The sequence below is a fragment of the Anomaloglossus baeobatrachus genome, chromosome 1 (assembly GCF_048569485.1).
Source record: "Anomaloglossus baeobatrachus isolate aAnoBae1 chromosome 1, aAnoBae1.hap1, whole genome shotgun sequence".
NCBI classification, from domain to species: domain Eukaryota; kingdom Metazoa; phylum Chordata; class Amphibia; order Anura; family Aromobatidae; genus Anomaloglossus; species Anomaloglossus baeobatrachus.
Window position 1 is genome coordinate 242,374,084 of NC_134353.1, and position 18,227 is coordinate 242,392,310.

The window sequence follows — 18,227 nt, forward strand, 5'->3', positions numbered from 1 at the left end:
GCCAGATAAAGCCATACGGCTGAAGGCTGGTATTCTCAGGATGGGGAGCTCCACGTTATTGGGAGCCCCCCAGCCTAACAATATCAGTCAGCAGCCGCCCAGAATGGCCGCATCCATTAGATGCGACAGTTCTGGGACTGTACCCGGCTCTTCCCGATTTGCCCTGGTGCGTTGGCAAATCGGGGTAATAAGGAGTTATTGGCAGCCCATAGCTGCCAATAAGTCCTAGATTAATCATGTCCGGCATCTCCCCAAGAAACCTTCCATGATTAATCTGTAAATTACAGTAAATAAACACACACAGACCCGAAAAATCCTTTATTAGAAATAAAAAACACAAACACATTCCCTCATTACCAATTTATTAACCCCGACAAAGCCCTCAATGTCCGCCGTAATCCAGGATGGTCCAGCGTCGCTTCCAGCTCTGCTGCATGGAGGTGACTGGAGAAGCAGCAGACACCGCAGCTCCGGTCAGCTCCACGCAGCTAATGAAGACAGCCGCGCGATCAGCTGAGCTGTCACTGAGGTTACCCGCGGCCACCGCTGAATCCAGCGGTGGCCGCGAGTAACCTCAGTGACAGCTCAGCTGATCGCGCTACTGCGTGAAGCTGACAGGAGCGTGGGGGATGGGACTTTCAGCGGTGGCAGTGAGAGGGGTCCATCATCATTTCTCCTGTGCGCGCATGTTGGGGACAGCGGTACTTCGGGGAACACGTGGAGGACGGGACTATCAGCGGCGGCGGCAGCGAGAGGGGGATGGACATTGGCAGCTGAAAACATTGATTTTTCCCTCTCGCTGCCGCCGCTGCTGATAGTCCCTGTCCTCCACATAATCTCCCCTGGGGACAGCGGTACTTCGGGGAACACGTGGAGGACGGGACGGGACCACTTGTCTGTTACCTCACTTCCTGACAAATCACCTGCGTTTTTGGTACCAAAAACGCAGGTAAAAAGGCAGGTAAAATGCACCACTTTTGATTAGCATGCATTTTTCCTGCGTTTTTGATGCCCTCATTGATTTCAATGGGTGACAAATGTTGACAAAAATGCAGGAAGAATGAACAGGCTGCATTTTTTTTGTCACAAACTTTTGACAAAAAAAACGCTGACAAATAAACTGCAATGTGCGCATGACAAATCTGACTTCTCATAGACTTTGCTGGGATGTCAGAAAGTTCAGCTGACAAAACTGCAGCCAAAAAAGTAGCAAAAAAGCAGGAAAAAAAGCAGCGTGCGCATGTAGCCTTACATGCTTTTTCATTGCTTAAAGTCAGATGCGTTTTGAATACAAATACACTACTAAATAAAGTTTAAACATTCAAACACTTTGAAAAAAAAACGGAAAAAAATGATAAATATCATGATTAAAATCATACACAAAATAACTAATTTTAATAAAATTAACTATATTTTAATATTTATGCATAAAATAACGTTAAATTATGGATTTTCAATAATTTAATTGTCGGACTCTGTGTGTGTGTGTGTAAAGGGACATTTTATTCCCATATTATAAAGTCAAAAACACATGCATTTATTTTGTCAAAAAAAGCATGTTTTCTGCATCAAAAAAGCATGAAAAACGCTGGGATTTTGATTTAGGATGTGTTTTGAAAGTTCACATTGACTCTGTTAGCAAAACACTGCCAAAATGGCAAAAACAATTGACATGCTGCTTCTTTAAACGCAGAGTTTTTGCCAAATTTTCTGCAACTGAAACGCTCTTTTTAACAGCATTGTGCGAACAAGAAATCACAATTTCCCGTAGACTTTGCTTGAAAATCAAAACGCAAGCATTTTGGCATTAAAACGCTGCAGTTCAAAACGCTGCGGAAACGCATGAAAAAACGCAAAGTGCGCACACAGCCTAAAGGTATCAGTTCTATTAGATTCCACGTTTGGTTTGACCAATCTTTTTGTGTCAACAGACCCCTTAACAGCTTTATGCACATATGATGGAGGCCGGAAATGGCACCAGTGAATAATTACTGCACAAATCAGAGCAGCACACTGCGCCATTTCTTCTGGTAAAATGATGAAGGTTGTAGAGTACATCATCTAACAGACCCCAATGTAAATCCATCAGCCTTTGGACCCCTCGTGTGACCGATTCTGCCCTCCGTTTAGCAGTTCTGCTTCTATGATGGAGCTGCAGCAGAATGGATTGAATATGGCAGATGTGAACAGAACATAGACGTAAATATTGCCCTATTTGATTTTATAAAAGACAAAAATATATACCATGTATCATTTGATTATGTTGTTAATAAAACGAAGTTCAAAAAAATCATTATGTATTTTATTTTTAATTTTATTCAAGATTATTCACTTCCTGATCAGTGAAGATATGGTGTGCCATCATACTGCAAGGAAATTCTTCACAGCAAATAATTTATAATTTACATTCACAAAAAGGTACATTTCATTCATTTATTTTACTTCTTTTCTGAATAGTGATTATATAATATCTTCTTAAAAAAGGGGGTATAAAATGTTAAAAATGATTAAAGTACAAATGTCAATGTTCTCACACTTTAAATTTGAGCAATAATTAATCAAATGGTTTAGCATCCAAAACGTTTTTTGTTATAACCCTGAAATAAAAAGGAGGACTCCAAGTACAGACAAAAAATTTTCAGAACTATTAAGGGTGAATTAAGGGCTGGGTGATTAATCCGATGAATTTGTCACTGGAGGTTGGCACAATTCAGATTTTTTACAGAAATGAAAATTTGATTTCGCCCCCTGTGCCCCTGATTTCTATCATAGGTGGAGGAGGAAGAGGAGAGCAACTGAGCGCAGAGACTGGGCAAAGCAGCTCAAATCCAAGTGGGAGTGGAGGAAGAGGGCAACCAAGACAAGCGGTTTACTGGGAAGCTCCAGGAGACTCGAGGGAACTAGTAGGTGGTGAGCTGTGCTGGACCAGTGCTTCTCTATAGGTCGCACAGACCATCAATCCCCTAGATTGCACTGCCCTTTAGTAACCCCCTAATGGCTAGAGCACAGCTTGGAAGGTTATTTAAGTGCATGTATAGCAGACACATCTCCATAAAACCTCTGCTCTCGTCTCAAGTGTGGTATCGGTAATACACCTACTCACCATAATATATGTATGTATATGTATATATGTATATATATATATATATATATATATATATATATATATATATATATATATATATATATATATATATATATATATGTATGTATGTATATATATATATATATATATATATATATATATATATATATATATATATATATATATATATATATATATATATATATATATATATATATATATATATATATATATATATATATATATAGTGTGTGTATTAGGGTTAACCCCCCTCACAAGTGCCCCCTTCTCCATTTGATCTCTTATAGCTTCTCACTTCTGCTCCATGCCCACAAACTGCAGGACAAATAATTTCTTACCCCTTTCCGGTCAACTCCCACTACCCACATCTCCATAAAGTCTCTGCTCTCTTGTCTCAAGTGTGGTATCGGTAATACACCTGCTCACCATAATATGTATGTATGTGCACGTGTGTGTTTATTGGGGTTAACCCCCCTCACAAGTGCCCCCTTCTCCATTTGATCTCTTATAGCTTCTCACTTCTGCTCCATGCCCACAATAAACTAGTACAAGTAATTTCTTACCCCTTTCCGGTCAACTCCCCCTACCCAGTCTAACCAGCCCCATTAATTTTAAAAAAGAAAAAGGCAGTATGATGTCGGCAGGATAAGAGTCCTATTTCAACCATAAATTATAGTAGATTTCTGCTATAATTTACGCCGCTTTGTGGCACAGATTTTAATCAAGTAAATGGGCCGCAGATGACCATGAGCTCCTACTAAGCTCCACAACCCCCAAATATAGAACTTTATTTTTTTTATTTTTTTCCGGAAATATCACCCAGGCTTAGTTGAACTAAAAAGGCAGCTGTAGTGGTTCCAAATCCTGGGGAAAACAAATGTCCTCTTGTCTTGTCTGGAGACACAGCACGTCACTGAAGAATATGGATCTTCGCTCAATCAGAACCGTGTTTCACTAATGGTATCAGCAGTCTGTAGTCAGAGGATGGAATGGATGTAGATGCACAAATTCACATAGGATATTTCTGAAGAAATCGATTGAAGGCATCATAGATCGCTTGCCTGTGGTGGAGGGGGTCGAAATAAAATGTAAAAAAACAAAACAACAAAAAACAATTATAAGATTTGGGCATTTAACACAATGGAGCAGCCCTCCACTGACAACACATAAAAAGAATACAGAGCGGTGAGGCTGGGATTATTGAAGTAACAGATGTTCTTAAATTGGGGAGAAAAACAAAAACAAAAAAATGCTGCTATTTAAAATGTACCATGTCTTCAAGAGCACACCTAGCCTCTCCTGAGGTCCTAACCTTTACAAAACAACTTTGGAACCTCTTTTGATATAACTTTTAGTTGTGTTGTTCCTCTGTTAGGGTATGTGCCCACGATCAGGACTCGCTGCATTCAGAACGCACCGAGTCCTGACCAGGAGGGCCGCATGTCTCCTCCGCAGGAGACCGCAGATGACTGTGCCCACTATCAGGGTTCGGTGTGCTGCAGTCTCCTGCTTGTGTTCTCCCTACGGAGGGTGCATGCAATTCCGCAGCAAACAAATGACATGCTGCGGTCTGGAAGACGCTCCGCAGGTCAGCGTTTGCTGCGGAAATAAGAAGCACAAAGGGCATGGAATTTCTAGAAATGCTTCCAATATGTTTGTACTGTACAATGCAGCGTTTTGGATGCAGCTGAAGCCTGCTGCGTCCAAAACGCTGCAAATACTGATCGTGGCCACACAGCCTTATTCCATCTAGAAACGTATAAATAAAATTTACAACTGGGGGTCATCTGCAGTCTGAATCTGCTTTATCAGTGCGGACTGTTACCAGACCCTCAGGGATATGGTCCTTTGACAAGAGGAATAGTAATGGTCAGAGAGGAATATAAGAGGAACAACAAAAAGCAAGAAATGCTCCAGAATTGTTACTTTATGGTGATTACAAGAACAGAAGCGCCAGGAAAAACAATGTCCCTACCAGAAAAATGCCCCAGAAAGCACAAACACACGGACATTCTTCATGGTGGGCTATGGCACATATCGGTGCGTTCTCTAGCCCTTGATCCGCATGCATTTGCCTTGCTATGTCTATGTGTGTAATGTTTAGTTTTGTTTTTTCCTTTCTTCCAAGAATCATATCTATTGTTATGTTTTGACAGATGAAGCGTGTGAGAATTAGTTTTTCTTTTATGGGAAGATCTGTAGTTGTGAATTTCCCCATTCACTTTATCATATAGTTTAAAGCGGGAAGAAATAGTCAGGAGAGAGAAAATAAAGAAGCAATTTGGTGACAGTTTTATGGCATTTCATTTTTACGCTCTTCAATATAACAAGGCAGAAGGATTCTACAGATCAATATTATTCCAGCAATAAATGTGGATGCAATTTTACACCATTCAGAACTTTTAGAAAATGAGGGGTCCCAGAAAGGGGCAAATTGTAGTTTTTATTGACACAGTTTTTATTTTCAGTATTTTTCTTTACGGTGTTTGCTTTATGGATTAGTTATGAATCTTATTAGAGCAGATATTTACAGATGTGTTCATACTAAATTTTCTTCTCTCTAGTTTTCAGAACTATAAAAATAAAAGGGGGAAAAATTATATCTATGGGATTTTTTGTTAGTGGGTTAAGTTGAGTTAGGGACTCATTAGGTCACTTTCCCAATATAATGCAATTGAATAGAATTGCAGTATTTGGTGAAATTATGATCTATTAACACCATCTTCCAGGAGCGGAAAGACTGTGAAGACCAGGGCGTTCAGGAGACCATTGACTGCCATGGTAACCCATCATCATCTCACAGTTGTGTTGCTGGTTTGGGTGGGTGGACATGGGCACCTACCCAGGTAGGAACCACTTCGATGCAACTCAGTCTCAGACAGCAGCTTATAATAGTTAAACAGCAGCGATCTCAGTTATAATCCGCCCGACTGTATATGGAGCAAGCTCAGCTACTAAACCAGCTTCATATACCCGCAACTGATGTGACACGGGGTTAATATTTAAAAGAAACAGCACATACAACTTATTATAACCTACGAGACTAAACCAAGACTCACTTTTCAAGACATATCTTAATAAACCAATACATCTACCGTGTTTTTCCAAAAATAAGACCTCCCCCAAAAATAAGCCCTAGCAGGGATTTTCAGCATTTTCGGAGAAAGGCTTAAATATAAGCCCTCCCCCGAAAATAAGCCCTAGTCCCGGATCAATAATGAAGTGTCCGTGCAGCTAAAAAAAGTTACAGATACTGCAGGACACTTCATTATAGACAGCGGCACCCGGCAATCACACTCACCAGACGCCGAGCAGCAGGACCTGCAGTGATCACACACCCGCACACATCAGCTCTCACACACACACAATCAGCTCTCACACACACACAATCAGCTCTCACACACACACAATCAGCTCTCACACACACACAATCAGCTCTCACACACACACAATCAGCTCTCACACACACACAATCAGCTCTCACACACACACAATCAGCTCTCACACACACACAATCAGCTCTCACACACACACAATCAGCTCTCACACACACACAATCAGCTCTCACACACACACACACCAGATCTCACACACACACACACCAGATCTCACACACACACACACCAGATCTCACACACAGTTAGATCGCACACACAGTTAGATCGCACACACAGTTAGATCGCACACACAGTTAGATCGCACACACAGTTAGATCGCACACACAGTTAGATCGCACACACAGTTAGATCGCACACACAGTTAGATCGCACACACAGTTAGATCGCACACACAGTTAGATCGCACACACAGTTAGATCGCACACACAGTTAGATCGCACACATAATCAGATCGCACACAGAAACATCGGCTTACACGCAAACAACAAATTATGCACACACATCGGATCGCACACACATCGGATCGCACACACACTCACCTCATCCAGCGACACCGATCTCTTCTCGCTGGGAGAATCCTGAGAGGCAGTGCGGTGCAGCGCGACTAACAGGACCTGCGGCCGGACACGTGACTTGCTCTCATTCTCTGCTGCCGTAAGTGCTGGATGTGATGTGATGTGTGTGTGTGTGCCTGCGATCGGCTGTGTGTGCCTGCGATCGGCTGTGTGTGCCTGCGATCGGCTGTGTGTGCCTGCGATCGGCTGTGTGTGCCTGCGATCGGCTGTGTGTGCCTGCGATCGGCTGTGTGTGCCTGCGATCGGCTGTGTGTGCCTGCGATCGGCTGTGTGTGTCAGCGTGTCAGCTAGCAGCAGGGTAGGACGGCGTGCAGCACCGACCAGAGATCACAGGAGGACCTGGGAACCACGCAGACGTCCTGGTCTGGTGAGTATGAGTCTCCTGGGAAGTGGGGTAAACTTACCCCCAACCGTGTTTCTCCAAGAATAAGACCTCCTCCAAAAATAAGCCCTAGTGCTTTTTTGGGGGGCAAAAAAAAATATAAGACAGTGTCTTATTTTTGGAAAAACACGGTACCATGAAATAATACAGAGGCATCTTCTCTATCACCTCCTAGAAATGTCTGAATAATCTGACAGCTGACTGTTACTATGTCCCTACCCAGTCTGGCACTCGGAACACCAATTGGAAGGGATATGCACCCACATTTTTATCACTCCACTGTCAGTATATTCATCAATTTAAAGAAGAGGAACAATATGATGCAAAGTTCCGCGAAAACACCGAAAATTTAATGTGGAATATAAATACTTATATATGTAACGACAGCATCAGTACCTGAAAAGCCCTTGTTTAAAGAGGTAGGCACTGATATGGCCTCCTTCTAAATATCGAACCTCGCACCCAGGCCACACCTCTTGGAGGCTGCGAACGCCAACCCTTGGGACATAGGCATCCTCTTTCGCTTGAACAACTATGATTAGGGTCGGGTCTACTGGAACTGTAAGAAATATATGATTACAGATTATTAAAGTAAAATAACTTATCCATATGGCGGCGTTAAACTGTGTAAAATAGCATTAGGAACTTTGCTTAAAGGGGTTGTCCAGATCCCAGCTCCTCTCTCCCTATAATGCTAAGGCTAGGTTCACATTTCCGTTGTTTTGCATCAGTCACATGCGTTGCTTGACGCATGTGACTGATGCGTTGTACAACGGATGACAAAGAACATAATTCATTGTCAGACTCCGTTGTGTGTGTGAGGGGCGGAGTGCGAGGTGGGTGGAGCCAAGCGGGACCGTGGAGCTGAGGACGTCAGTGCCGCGGTCTGCATGGCTGGGGTCAGGTCAGGTGAGGGTGAGTGTGTGTGTGTGTGTGTGTGTGTGTGTGTGTGTGTGTGTGTATGTGTGTATGTATGCGGAGTGCGGTAGAGGGGGCAGAGCCAAGCGGGGAAGTGTCGGGCTCCCTGCACATGTAGCCAGGGTAAAGACTAAGCAAAGCACTTTGCTTGCTTACCTGATATTTACCTTGGTTACCAGCGTACACCACTTAGCGCTGGCTCCTTGCACACGTAAGCAGGGTAAATATCTGGTAACTAGGCAAAGCGCATTGCTTGGTAACCCAATGTGTATCCTGGTTACGTGTGCAGGGAGCCAGAGAGCATGCGCAGTGAAATCCTACGGATTGCGGTGCTCAAAAAACGTTACAAGCTGCGTTCCTTCCGCCCCGCGGTCAGTCGTTCCACGACTGATCAGTCGGGCGGAGGATGCAACGCAGCATCATCAGTCACAATCCGCTCATACAAGTCTATGGGAACCACGGAATCAGTTTGGCGTTTACCAGAGCAGCAGATTGTGACTGATACAATTTAACGGAAGTGTGAACCTAGCCTAACTCTGCCAACCACCAGTCATCTTACTATTGGATCCAGTAGAGCATTGATTCAGTAGCTGCAGTGATCACATGTGCGTACAAATAGAAGGGGATGTGCAGAGACCGGCGGGGAACCTGGGCAGCACTGGATGGGGCAGCAGCAGAAAGAGGGACAACCTCTTCAAGTACTTGCATGCTATCAAAATATCTTTGTTTTATGATTTTTAGCTACAGTTGTAGGAAAGAGTAAGAACAATCAAACTATCACTCTATACATCCGGAGTAGAGTAATTAATATATATAACTTTGTACCTGGAAAAATTAAATTAAATACCATTAATACAGAAATTTTCATCAACGTCTGTTAATTTTTATTTATATTTTTGCTGTATGAATTTTGACCCAATTTCTTTCCCCTTTTTGAATGTAGGGGTATTTAATTCCCATAGGCTTCAGAAAATGTTAGTTTGATATCTCCCTCCTAAAGCACTTTATGAATTGGCATACCTGAAAAGTTGGCCACGTGTGTACATTCATCCATGACTCCCTTCATAAATAACAGCGACTCTCTCTGCAGAGCTTCACTTCTTTTCGCCTGTTCCCTTTTTAGCTGACTGTTCAGGCCCCCAGTCATTGCTCGCCTGATATATGCCCCTTTCAGGTCATTTTGAAACATCAGTTCGTTGTTATTGTTACTTGATGCTTGCAAGGACTCCGCAGATAATGGTTTCCGGGCGCTGTTAAAGTGGAAGATATTAGCTGCTAGTTTTAAGTGAGTCAGGCTATCAACGCTTTTTGGAGAATTTTTCACGAAGTCTTGTCCCATCTTGAAAGAATCTGTCTGATGATAGGGGAACAGATACAAAATATAAGACACGCGCCATTATAATGTACCAGTTGTATCATATGATTAGGACACACTATTGTACTATACAAGTATACAACAATACAAGTGATTTCTTTATACACTGTGTAGTAAAATCCTGCACATGTCCTGTCCCTGACCATGGCAGCACAGGACTATCTGGGCATGGCCCCTTGACACGGCATATGCCAGCTTTAGATCTGCTTTGCGGTGTTGGAAATATTCCACTGAACAGTCCTGTGACAAAGTCGTCCTCTATTTGTATATTAGTGTAAACACATGCAATTTTCGCAGTATCAATTGAAAATCTTGTGTGTAATATAGGATCAATTATCCCTGGCTGTGGCAATTAGGGGCCAGAGAGGTTTTAATAACCTATCCTATCAATAGCGCTGCTGTAGAGCGAAGCAATGTAACATTTACCAAGCATCTACCGTAACTAATTCTAGCCGTACCAAAAGGAATACACACGTCGCTAAATATGTTTGAAGTACTGGAGAAGACGGCTGTGGGCCAACTGAACACAAGGTTTATTAAAAGAGAATCTGTCAGCAGGTTTTTACTATGTAATCTAAAAGCTGCATAAGGTAGAGGCAAAGACTCAGATTCCGGCTATGTATCACTTACCGCTTTGTGTAGTTGTAAATAGAATTTCTATATTATTTGTTGTAGATATAACAGTAAACTAAATGTTGAGCTTTGTTTAACAATGCCCCCAACTGTGATTGGCAGCTTCTGTGTACATTGTCAGGAGAGCTGCCAATCAGTGGTGGGGGTGTTGTCTAGCATGCAGTCAGGCAGTGATAATCTCTAGTGGATAAAACACTTATTGTATTGAAACTACAGCCCCTGGCCTAATAAGTGACTCATCAGTGTAATCAAGCCGTCTTGCTCCATAAGATGCTGCTTTCCAATTAAATCGTAAAGACCTGTTGACAGATTCCCTTTACTAAATATATTATCCAAAGAAACCTAAAAAAGGACATCAGCTTGGTGTACATAAAGAAAATTTCCTGTGACATTTTTGGTTTGCAACTGAGAAGAAGGGAATTTTGTTTACTTACCGTAAATTCCTTTTCTTCTAGCTCCTATTGGGAGACCCAGACAATTGGGTGTATAGCTACTGCCTCCGGAGGCCACACAAAGTATTACACTTTAAAAAGTGTAACCCCTCCCCTCTGCCTATACACCCTCCCGTGCATCACGGGCCCATCAGTTTTGGTGCCAAAGCAGGAAGGAGGAAACTTATAAATTGGTCTAAGGTAAATTCAATCCGAAGGATGTTCGGAGAACTGAAACCATGAACCAAAAGAACAATTCAACATGAACAACATGTGTACACAAAAGAACAAACAGCCCGAAGGGAACAGGGGCGGGTGCTGGGTCTCCCAATAGGAGCTAGAAGAAAAGGAATTTACGGTAAGTAAACAAAATTCCCTTCTTCTTTGTCGCTCCATTGGGAGACCCAGACAATTGGGACGTCCAAAAGCAGTCCCTGGGTGGGTAAAAGAATACCTCGATAAAAAGAGCCGAAACAACGGCCCCCTCTTACAGGTGGGCAACCGCCGCCTGAAGGACTCGCCTACCTAGGCTGGCATCTGCCGAAGCATAGGCATGCACCTGATAGTGTTTCGTGAAAGTGTGCAGACTCGACCAGGTAGCCGCCTGACACACCTGCTGAGCCGTAGCCTGGTGCCGCAATGCCCAGGACGCACCCACGGCTCCGGTAGAATGGGCTTTCAGCCCTGAAGGAATCGGAAGCCCAGAAGAACGGCAGGCTTCAAAAATCGGTTCCTTGATCCACCGAGCCAAGGTTGACTTGGAAGCCTGCGACCCCTTACGCTGGCCAGCGACAAGGACAAAGAGCGCATCATATTGGCGCCGTGCGAGACACGTAGATCCGGAGTGCTCTCACTAGATCTAACAAATGCAAATCCTTTTCATATTGGTGAATTGGATGAGAGCAAAATGAAGGTAAGGAGATATCCTGATTGAGATGAAAAGTGGACACCACCTTAGGGAGAAAGTCCGGGACCGGACGCAGAACCACCTTATCCTGGTGAAATACCAGGAAAAGGCCTTTACATGACAGCGCTGCAAGCTCTGACACTCTACGGAGTGAAGTAACCGCCACTAGAATGCCACCTTCTGCGAAAGACGCGTAGAACCATGTTGAGATCCCAGGGTTCCAGCGGACGCTTGTAAGGTGGGACTATGTGGCAAACTCCCTGCAGGAACGTGCGGACCTGCGGAAGCCTGGCTAGACGCTTTTGAAAAAGCACGGAAAGCGCCGAGACTTGACCTTAGAGAGAGAGCCGAGAGACAACCCTTGTCCAATCCCGATTGAAGGAAGGAAAGAAAACTGGGTAAGGCAAACGGCCAGGGGGTAAACCCCCTCTCAGAGCACCAGGCTAAGAAGATCCTCCAAGTTCTGTGACAGATCTTGGTTGACGTTGGTTTCCTGGCCTGTCTCATAGTGGCCACACAGTCAGGTTGAGGGCCGCAGAATTCAGATGGAAAAATGGCCCTTGAGATAGCAAGTCTGGTCGGTCTGGGAGCGCCCACGGTTGCCCCACCGTGAGATGCCACAGATCGGGGTACCACGACCGCCTCGGCCAATCTGGAGCGACGAGAATGGCGCGGCGGCAGTCGGACCTGATCTTGCGCAACACTCTGGGCAGCATTGCCAGAGGAGGGAATACATAAGGCAGTTGAAACTGCGACCAATCCTGAACTAAGGCGTCCGCCGCCAGAGCTCTGTGGTCCTGAGACCGTGCCATGAATGCCGGGACCTTGTTGTTGTGCCGAGACGCCATGAGATCGACGTCCGGCGTTCCCCAGCGGCAACAGATCTCTTGAAACACGTCCGGGTGGAGAGACCATTCCCCCGCGTCCATGCCCTGGCGACTGAGGAAGTCTGCTTCCCAGTTTTCTACGCCCGGAATGTGAACCGCGGAGATGGTGGAGGCTGTGGCCTCCGCCCACAGCAGAATCCGCCGGACTTCTTGGAAGGCTTGACGACTGCGAGTGCCGCCCTGGTGGTTGATGTACGCAACCGCCGTGGCGTTGTCCGACTGTATGCGGATCTGCCTGCCCTCGAGCCACCGATGGAACGCCTTTAGGGCTAGATACACTGCCCTTATCTCCAGAACATTGATCTGAAGGGAGGACTCTGTCAGAGTCCAGGTTCCCTGAGCCTTGTGGTGGAGAAAAACCGTTCCCCATCCTGACAGGCTCCGTCGTGACCACAGCCCAGTATGGGGGCAGAAAGGATTTTCCTTTCGACAGAGAAGTGGGGAGAAGCCACCACTGAAGTGAGGTCTCGGCTTCCAGAGACAGAGAGACGTTCCTGTCTAAGGACGTCGGCCTCTTGTCTCATTTGCTGAGAATGTCCCAATGGAGAGGATGCGCAAATGGAACTGCCTCCATTGCTGCCACCATCTTCCCCAGGAAGTGCATGAGGCGCCTCAAGGGGTGCGACTGGGCCCGAAGAAGGGATTGCACCCCTGTCTGCAGCGACCGCTGTTTGTCCAGCGGTAGCTTGACCATCGCTGAGAGAGTATGAACCTCCATCCCGAGGTACGTCAGTGACTGGGTCGGAGACAATTTTGACTTTGGAAAATTGATGATCCACCCGAAACCTCTGGAGAGTCTCCAGAGCAACGGTCAGACTGTGTTAACAAGCCACCCAAGAGGGTGCCTTGACTAGGAGATCGTCTGGGTAAGGGATCACCGAGTGGCCCTGAGAGTGTAGGATCGCTACGACGGATGCCATGACCTTGGTGAAGACCCGTGGGTCTGTCGCCAGGCCGAAAGGCAGTGCCACAAACTGAAGGTGTTCGTCCCCGATGGCGAAACGCAGGAAACGTTGATGCTCTTGAGCGATCTGCCATGGAGATAGGCATCTGTGATGTCGGTTGATGCTAGGAAGTCTCCTTGGGACATCGAAGCGATGACAGATCGGAGGGATTCCATGCGAAACCGCCTGGTTGTCACATGTTTGTTGAGCAATTTGAGGTCCAAAACGGAACGGAATGAGCCGTCCTTTTTTGGCACCACGAACAGATTGGAGTAAAAACCGCGACCGCGTTCCTGAGGGGAACGGGGATCACCACTCCTTCTGTTGTCAGAGTGTCCACCGCCTGAAAAGCGCAATGGAGGACGTGACTTAGACCGCCGTGGAGAAGAGTTCCTCTGGCTCTTCTGTGGCCTGTTGGACGAGGAGGGCTGGGACGCTTGAGAAGCCAAGGACACAACCTGCGGGGCAGAGATACGTGCGACCGCATTAATCTCAGCCAGAGAAGCTGAGATAGCTTGGAGAGCCCTCACAGCTGCGAAGGCCGGAGCAAAAGATGCGCCTATGGCTTCAAAGATGGATTTCATCATAACCTTTATTTGCCTGTCAGTGGCATCCATGAGAGATGAACCATCTGCCACTAATACTACGGATCTAGCCGCCAGTCTGGAGACTGGAGGATCCACCCTGTGACACTGAGCCCAACCCTTAACTACGTCAGGGGGGAAAAGGGTTCATTAAGGCGCTTAGTAAAGCGCTTGTCCGGAAAGTTCTGTGCTTCTGGACAGCCTCTCTGAAGTTAGAGTGATCGAAAAAAACGCACTCCGTGTACATTTGGGGAACCTAAACTGGTGTTTCTCCCGCTGTGAAGCCGACTCCTCCATAGGAGAAGATGGGGAAGAGAGGTCTAGCACCTGGTTGACGGACGCTATAAAAGGTCATTTACTATGGCGTCCCCTTCAGGTGTATCCAGATTGAGCGCAACGTTAGGTTCAGAGCCCTGAGCTGCGACCTCCGCTTCATCCTTAACTACGACAGTGAAGTCGTGGAAGGTTCTCAGCGAGCCCGGTTAGCCTGTGTGAGGCCGCGGTCCGTGTCGGAGTTCTCACCGTGGGATCTGGGTGTTACCCCAGGAGCCCCTTTGTTGTACCGACCCAGAGGGGCCTGGGGGCGATGAACTCACAGCTCCCTGGCCCTGTGTTACCGGTCTGGACTGCAAAGCTTCTAGCTTAGCAGCCCCTCTGTTCATAGACTGGGCCATGGAATGACTCAGAGTTGCTCAGTCAAACGTGCAAACTCTGTCCCTGCCGTGGAAACCGGTGGTACCACCTGAGCCGAGGGTCCCACCCGTGCCAGAGGCTCCGGCTGAGTGAGTGCCCCAGGGGCCAAGCATTTGCAATGATAGGTGGAACCTGCCGGCAATATAGCCGCACAAGAGGTACAGGTTGCAAAGAAAGCCTGTGCCTTGGCACCCTTACTGTTTGCGGACGACCTGCTGATGTCACCTCTTAGTAATCAGCGAGGGTATATAGCCAAAAGCAAATAGTGCTGCCGAACAGTGAAATCATATAATAAATATATAATAAATATATAATAAATATATAATAAATATATAATAAATATATATATATATATATATTATATATATATATATATTATATATATATATATATATATATATATATATATATATATATATATATATATATATATATATATATATATATATATATATATATATATATATATATATATATATATATATATATATATATATATATATATATATATATATATATATATATATATATATATATATATATATATATATATATACACATACACACACACACTTCGGCACCCAAGGGGGGCCAGCACCCGATTGGGAAACTGGTGCCCCACAGTGCACAGTGAGGGGGGAGGAGGATACCAAGTATGCGCCAGCCCTCACTGCCGACGTCCCGTCGGCCGTCCCGTCGTTACCCCTGACTGGCAGGCCCGGGAACGGGAGTATATGGTACTAGGCCGCAAGAGCCGGGGACTAAAGTTAAAACCGCTGCCGGCAAACAGGCGCGGTCGGCGCGGTAGTCCCGGTCTCACAAACCACACAGCAACCGCTGCGGCGTTTGTAACCCAGGTGCTGTATGCAGCGTCCCCCAAAGGGGACACAGAGTACCTTATGGATGCAGGGCTCTGTCCCTGATGATGTCCTGTCTCCTGTCCGTCAGAATCCCCCAGGGGCTGCGGATGGAGCCCGGTCCCAGTGCATGGCGACCGGTTAGGAACCCCCTCTCCCAGAGCTGCAGTGCTGCCGAACAGTGAGCACAATCTGAGATCTCCACCGGCAGAATCATCCCATATAACAATGGCTGCCGGCGTTCCGAGGGGAGGAGGGAGCCGAGGGCGGAACCACAAAAGTGCGGGAATCTGCGCCCCATAGTGAACAGTGAGGGGGGAGGAGGACAGCGAAGTGTGCTCCAGCCCTCACCGTCTGCGTCATACCGACCGTCCCGCCCTTCCCACTGACTGGCAGGCCCAGGGGCGGGAGTTTAACACACTAGGCCGCAAAAGCCGGGGACTAAAGTAAAAACCGCGGCCGGCAAACAGGCACAGTCGGCGCGGTAGTCCCGGTCAAAAAAAAAAAAAAAATCACACCGCAGTCGCTGCAGCGTCTGAGGCCAAGGTGCTTCATGCACCGTCCCAAAGGGGACACAGAGTACCTGTAGATGCAGGGCCATGTCCTTGACGATACTCAATCTCCTGTCCGGCAGATACCACCAGGGGCTGCGGAGGGAGCCCGGTCCCAGTGGCTGGATGACCGGTTAGGATCCCACTTCACCCAGAGCCCCTAAGGGATGGGGAAGGAAAACGGCATGTGGCTCCAGCCTGTGTACCCGCAATGGGTACCTCAACCTTAACAGCACCGCCGACTCAGTGGGGTGAGAAGGGAGCATGCCGGGGGCCCTGTTAGGGGCCCTCTTTTCTTCCATCCGATATAATCAGCAGCTGCTGCTGACTAAAATGTGGAGCATTGTGTGAGTGTGTGCCTCCTTCAACACAAAGCATAAAAACTGATGGGCCCGTGATGCACGGGAGGGTGTATAGGCAGAGGGGAGGGGTTACACTTTTTAAAGTGTAATACTTTGTGTGGCCTCCGGAGGCAGTAGCTATACACCCAATTGTCTGGGTCTCCCAATGGAGCGACAAAGAAACATCAACTTAAGCTTTAAGCTTAACCTTTAAAGGGAGCCTGTCACCCACAAACCTCCAATTAAAATCAACTACTGGTACAACCATATAAACAGATTTTATATAAAAATTATATATATATATATATATATTCATATTCTCCATATAAAATCATTCTTGTGCTATAGAGTTTACTGTTTTTGCAGTCCTGAAAAATGATCTCTTTAATATGTAAAGTTAGGACTACTCGGTGCAGCCTCATTTAGCATGGGATGTACTGCCCTCCAAAGTAAGCATGGTCTTAACTGAATTGTATGTGTGCAGTGACACTTCCTTGAGTCCAATGGAGCTCACATGATGTTCGTGTGTGTATAATCTCCTTCCTCAATCTTGACTGTAGTGGCCACTCACCACACTGATAACACCAGTGAGTGTAGCAAGCGGCTCCTACAGTCAGGAGCGAGGAAGGACTCCAGGAATGGAAGCGCACACGCACAATGCTGTTCAATCAAAGCTCACTCTGGGCAAGAGAGTGCTGTCAATCAAGATAAGGGAAGTGCACCCCATGCTAACCCACACCAAAAAGGTACATCAAGGAGCCCCAATTAGTTAAAACATTTATTTCTGGACAGCAAAAGCAGTTAAATCTATAGTACTCGCATGATTTTTATAGGGGTTGAGATCCTTATAAGACAGTATCACCCTCAAAACGCCAGACAAAAAGGGGTATACCCATTGCATAGATACTATTCCAATATGTAGGAGTAATAATAATAATAATAATAATAATAATAATAATAATAATAATAGCAAATCCAATTAGAAATGTAGTATCGTTTTCCTGCTATAGCTATGTCTTTTGCCTCATGTGCAGGGCACTACAGGTTAGGTATCCATAATATTAAATAAAATATTAGTATTTATTAATAATAATTAAAAAAATGATAATATCATACCTCGTATAAATTGGGACGGCATTTTAAATTGGTATTCCCATCTCTGAGTTAGTAGTACTCACTTTGAGGAATCAGTGATACTAAGTTTTTAATTTCTTTATATTTGAACTGGAAAATGGGAGGGGTGGGGAGGTTGCAGGGGTGGAACGGGTTGACGCAAACTAACTTTTTTTTTTAAATTAAAAGATATTTTTTGATCCTGCGATTGTTTGTTCTATATACAGATGCAGTATGAGTAGGAAATGACAATCTGGGAGTGTAGAGAAGTCTCCACTTAAATGTTGCTGGTAATCGCCGACCACTGCATTTAAAATACAATTCAACAAGACAGGCGTTGTTCATGCCAGTCTTGAGTGAGCGTGTTGGCATCAGATGGTTCCTGATTCATAAAGAGGATTATATCGCTTCATGAATCTGGAGGTTCTAATGAGTGGCAACACCAGAACCCTCACTCCAATGTGGGACTGGAGTGAGATTTCTGGTGTAGGGAACACTCCATCTGGTCATAACTTAGACGAGATGTGGTGTC

General features: G+C 45.5%; 1 protein-coding gene across 5 annotated transcripts in view; it reads right to left on the bottom strand.

Moving 5' to 3' along the window:
- Nucleotides 1-3,315: 3,315 nt before the first annotated feature.
- Nucleotides 3,316-18,227, bottom strand: part of ABHD18 (abhydrolase domain containing 18) — an 83,692-nt gene continuing 68,780 nt past the window's right edge. For all 5 annotated transcript variants that reach the window (XM_075336081.1, XM_075336072.1, XM_075336104.1 and 2 more), the window contains 3 exons: nucleotides 9,400-9,733; nucleotides 7,858-8,020; nucleotides 3,316-4,167 (listed from right to left, as the gene is read on the bottom strand). In XM_075336081.1, the coding sequence (XP_075192196.1) occupies nucleotides 4,116-4,167; nucleotides 7,858-8,020; nucleotides 9,400-9,733 (549 nt within the window). In that variant the 3' untranslated portion in view covers nucleotides 3,316-4,115. The remainder of the gene's footprint in view (nucleotides 4,168-7,857; nucleotides 8,021-9,399; nucleotides 9,734-18,227) is intronic.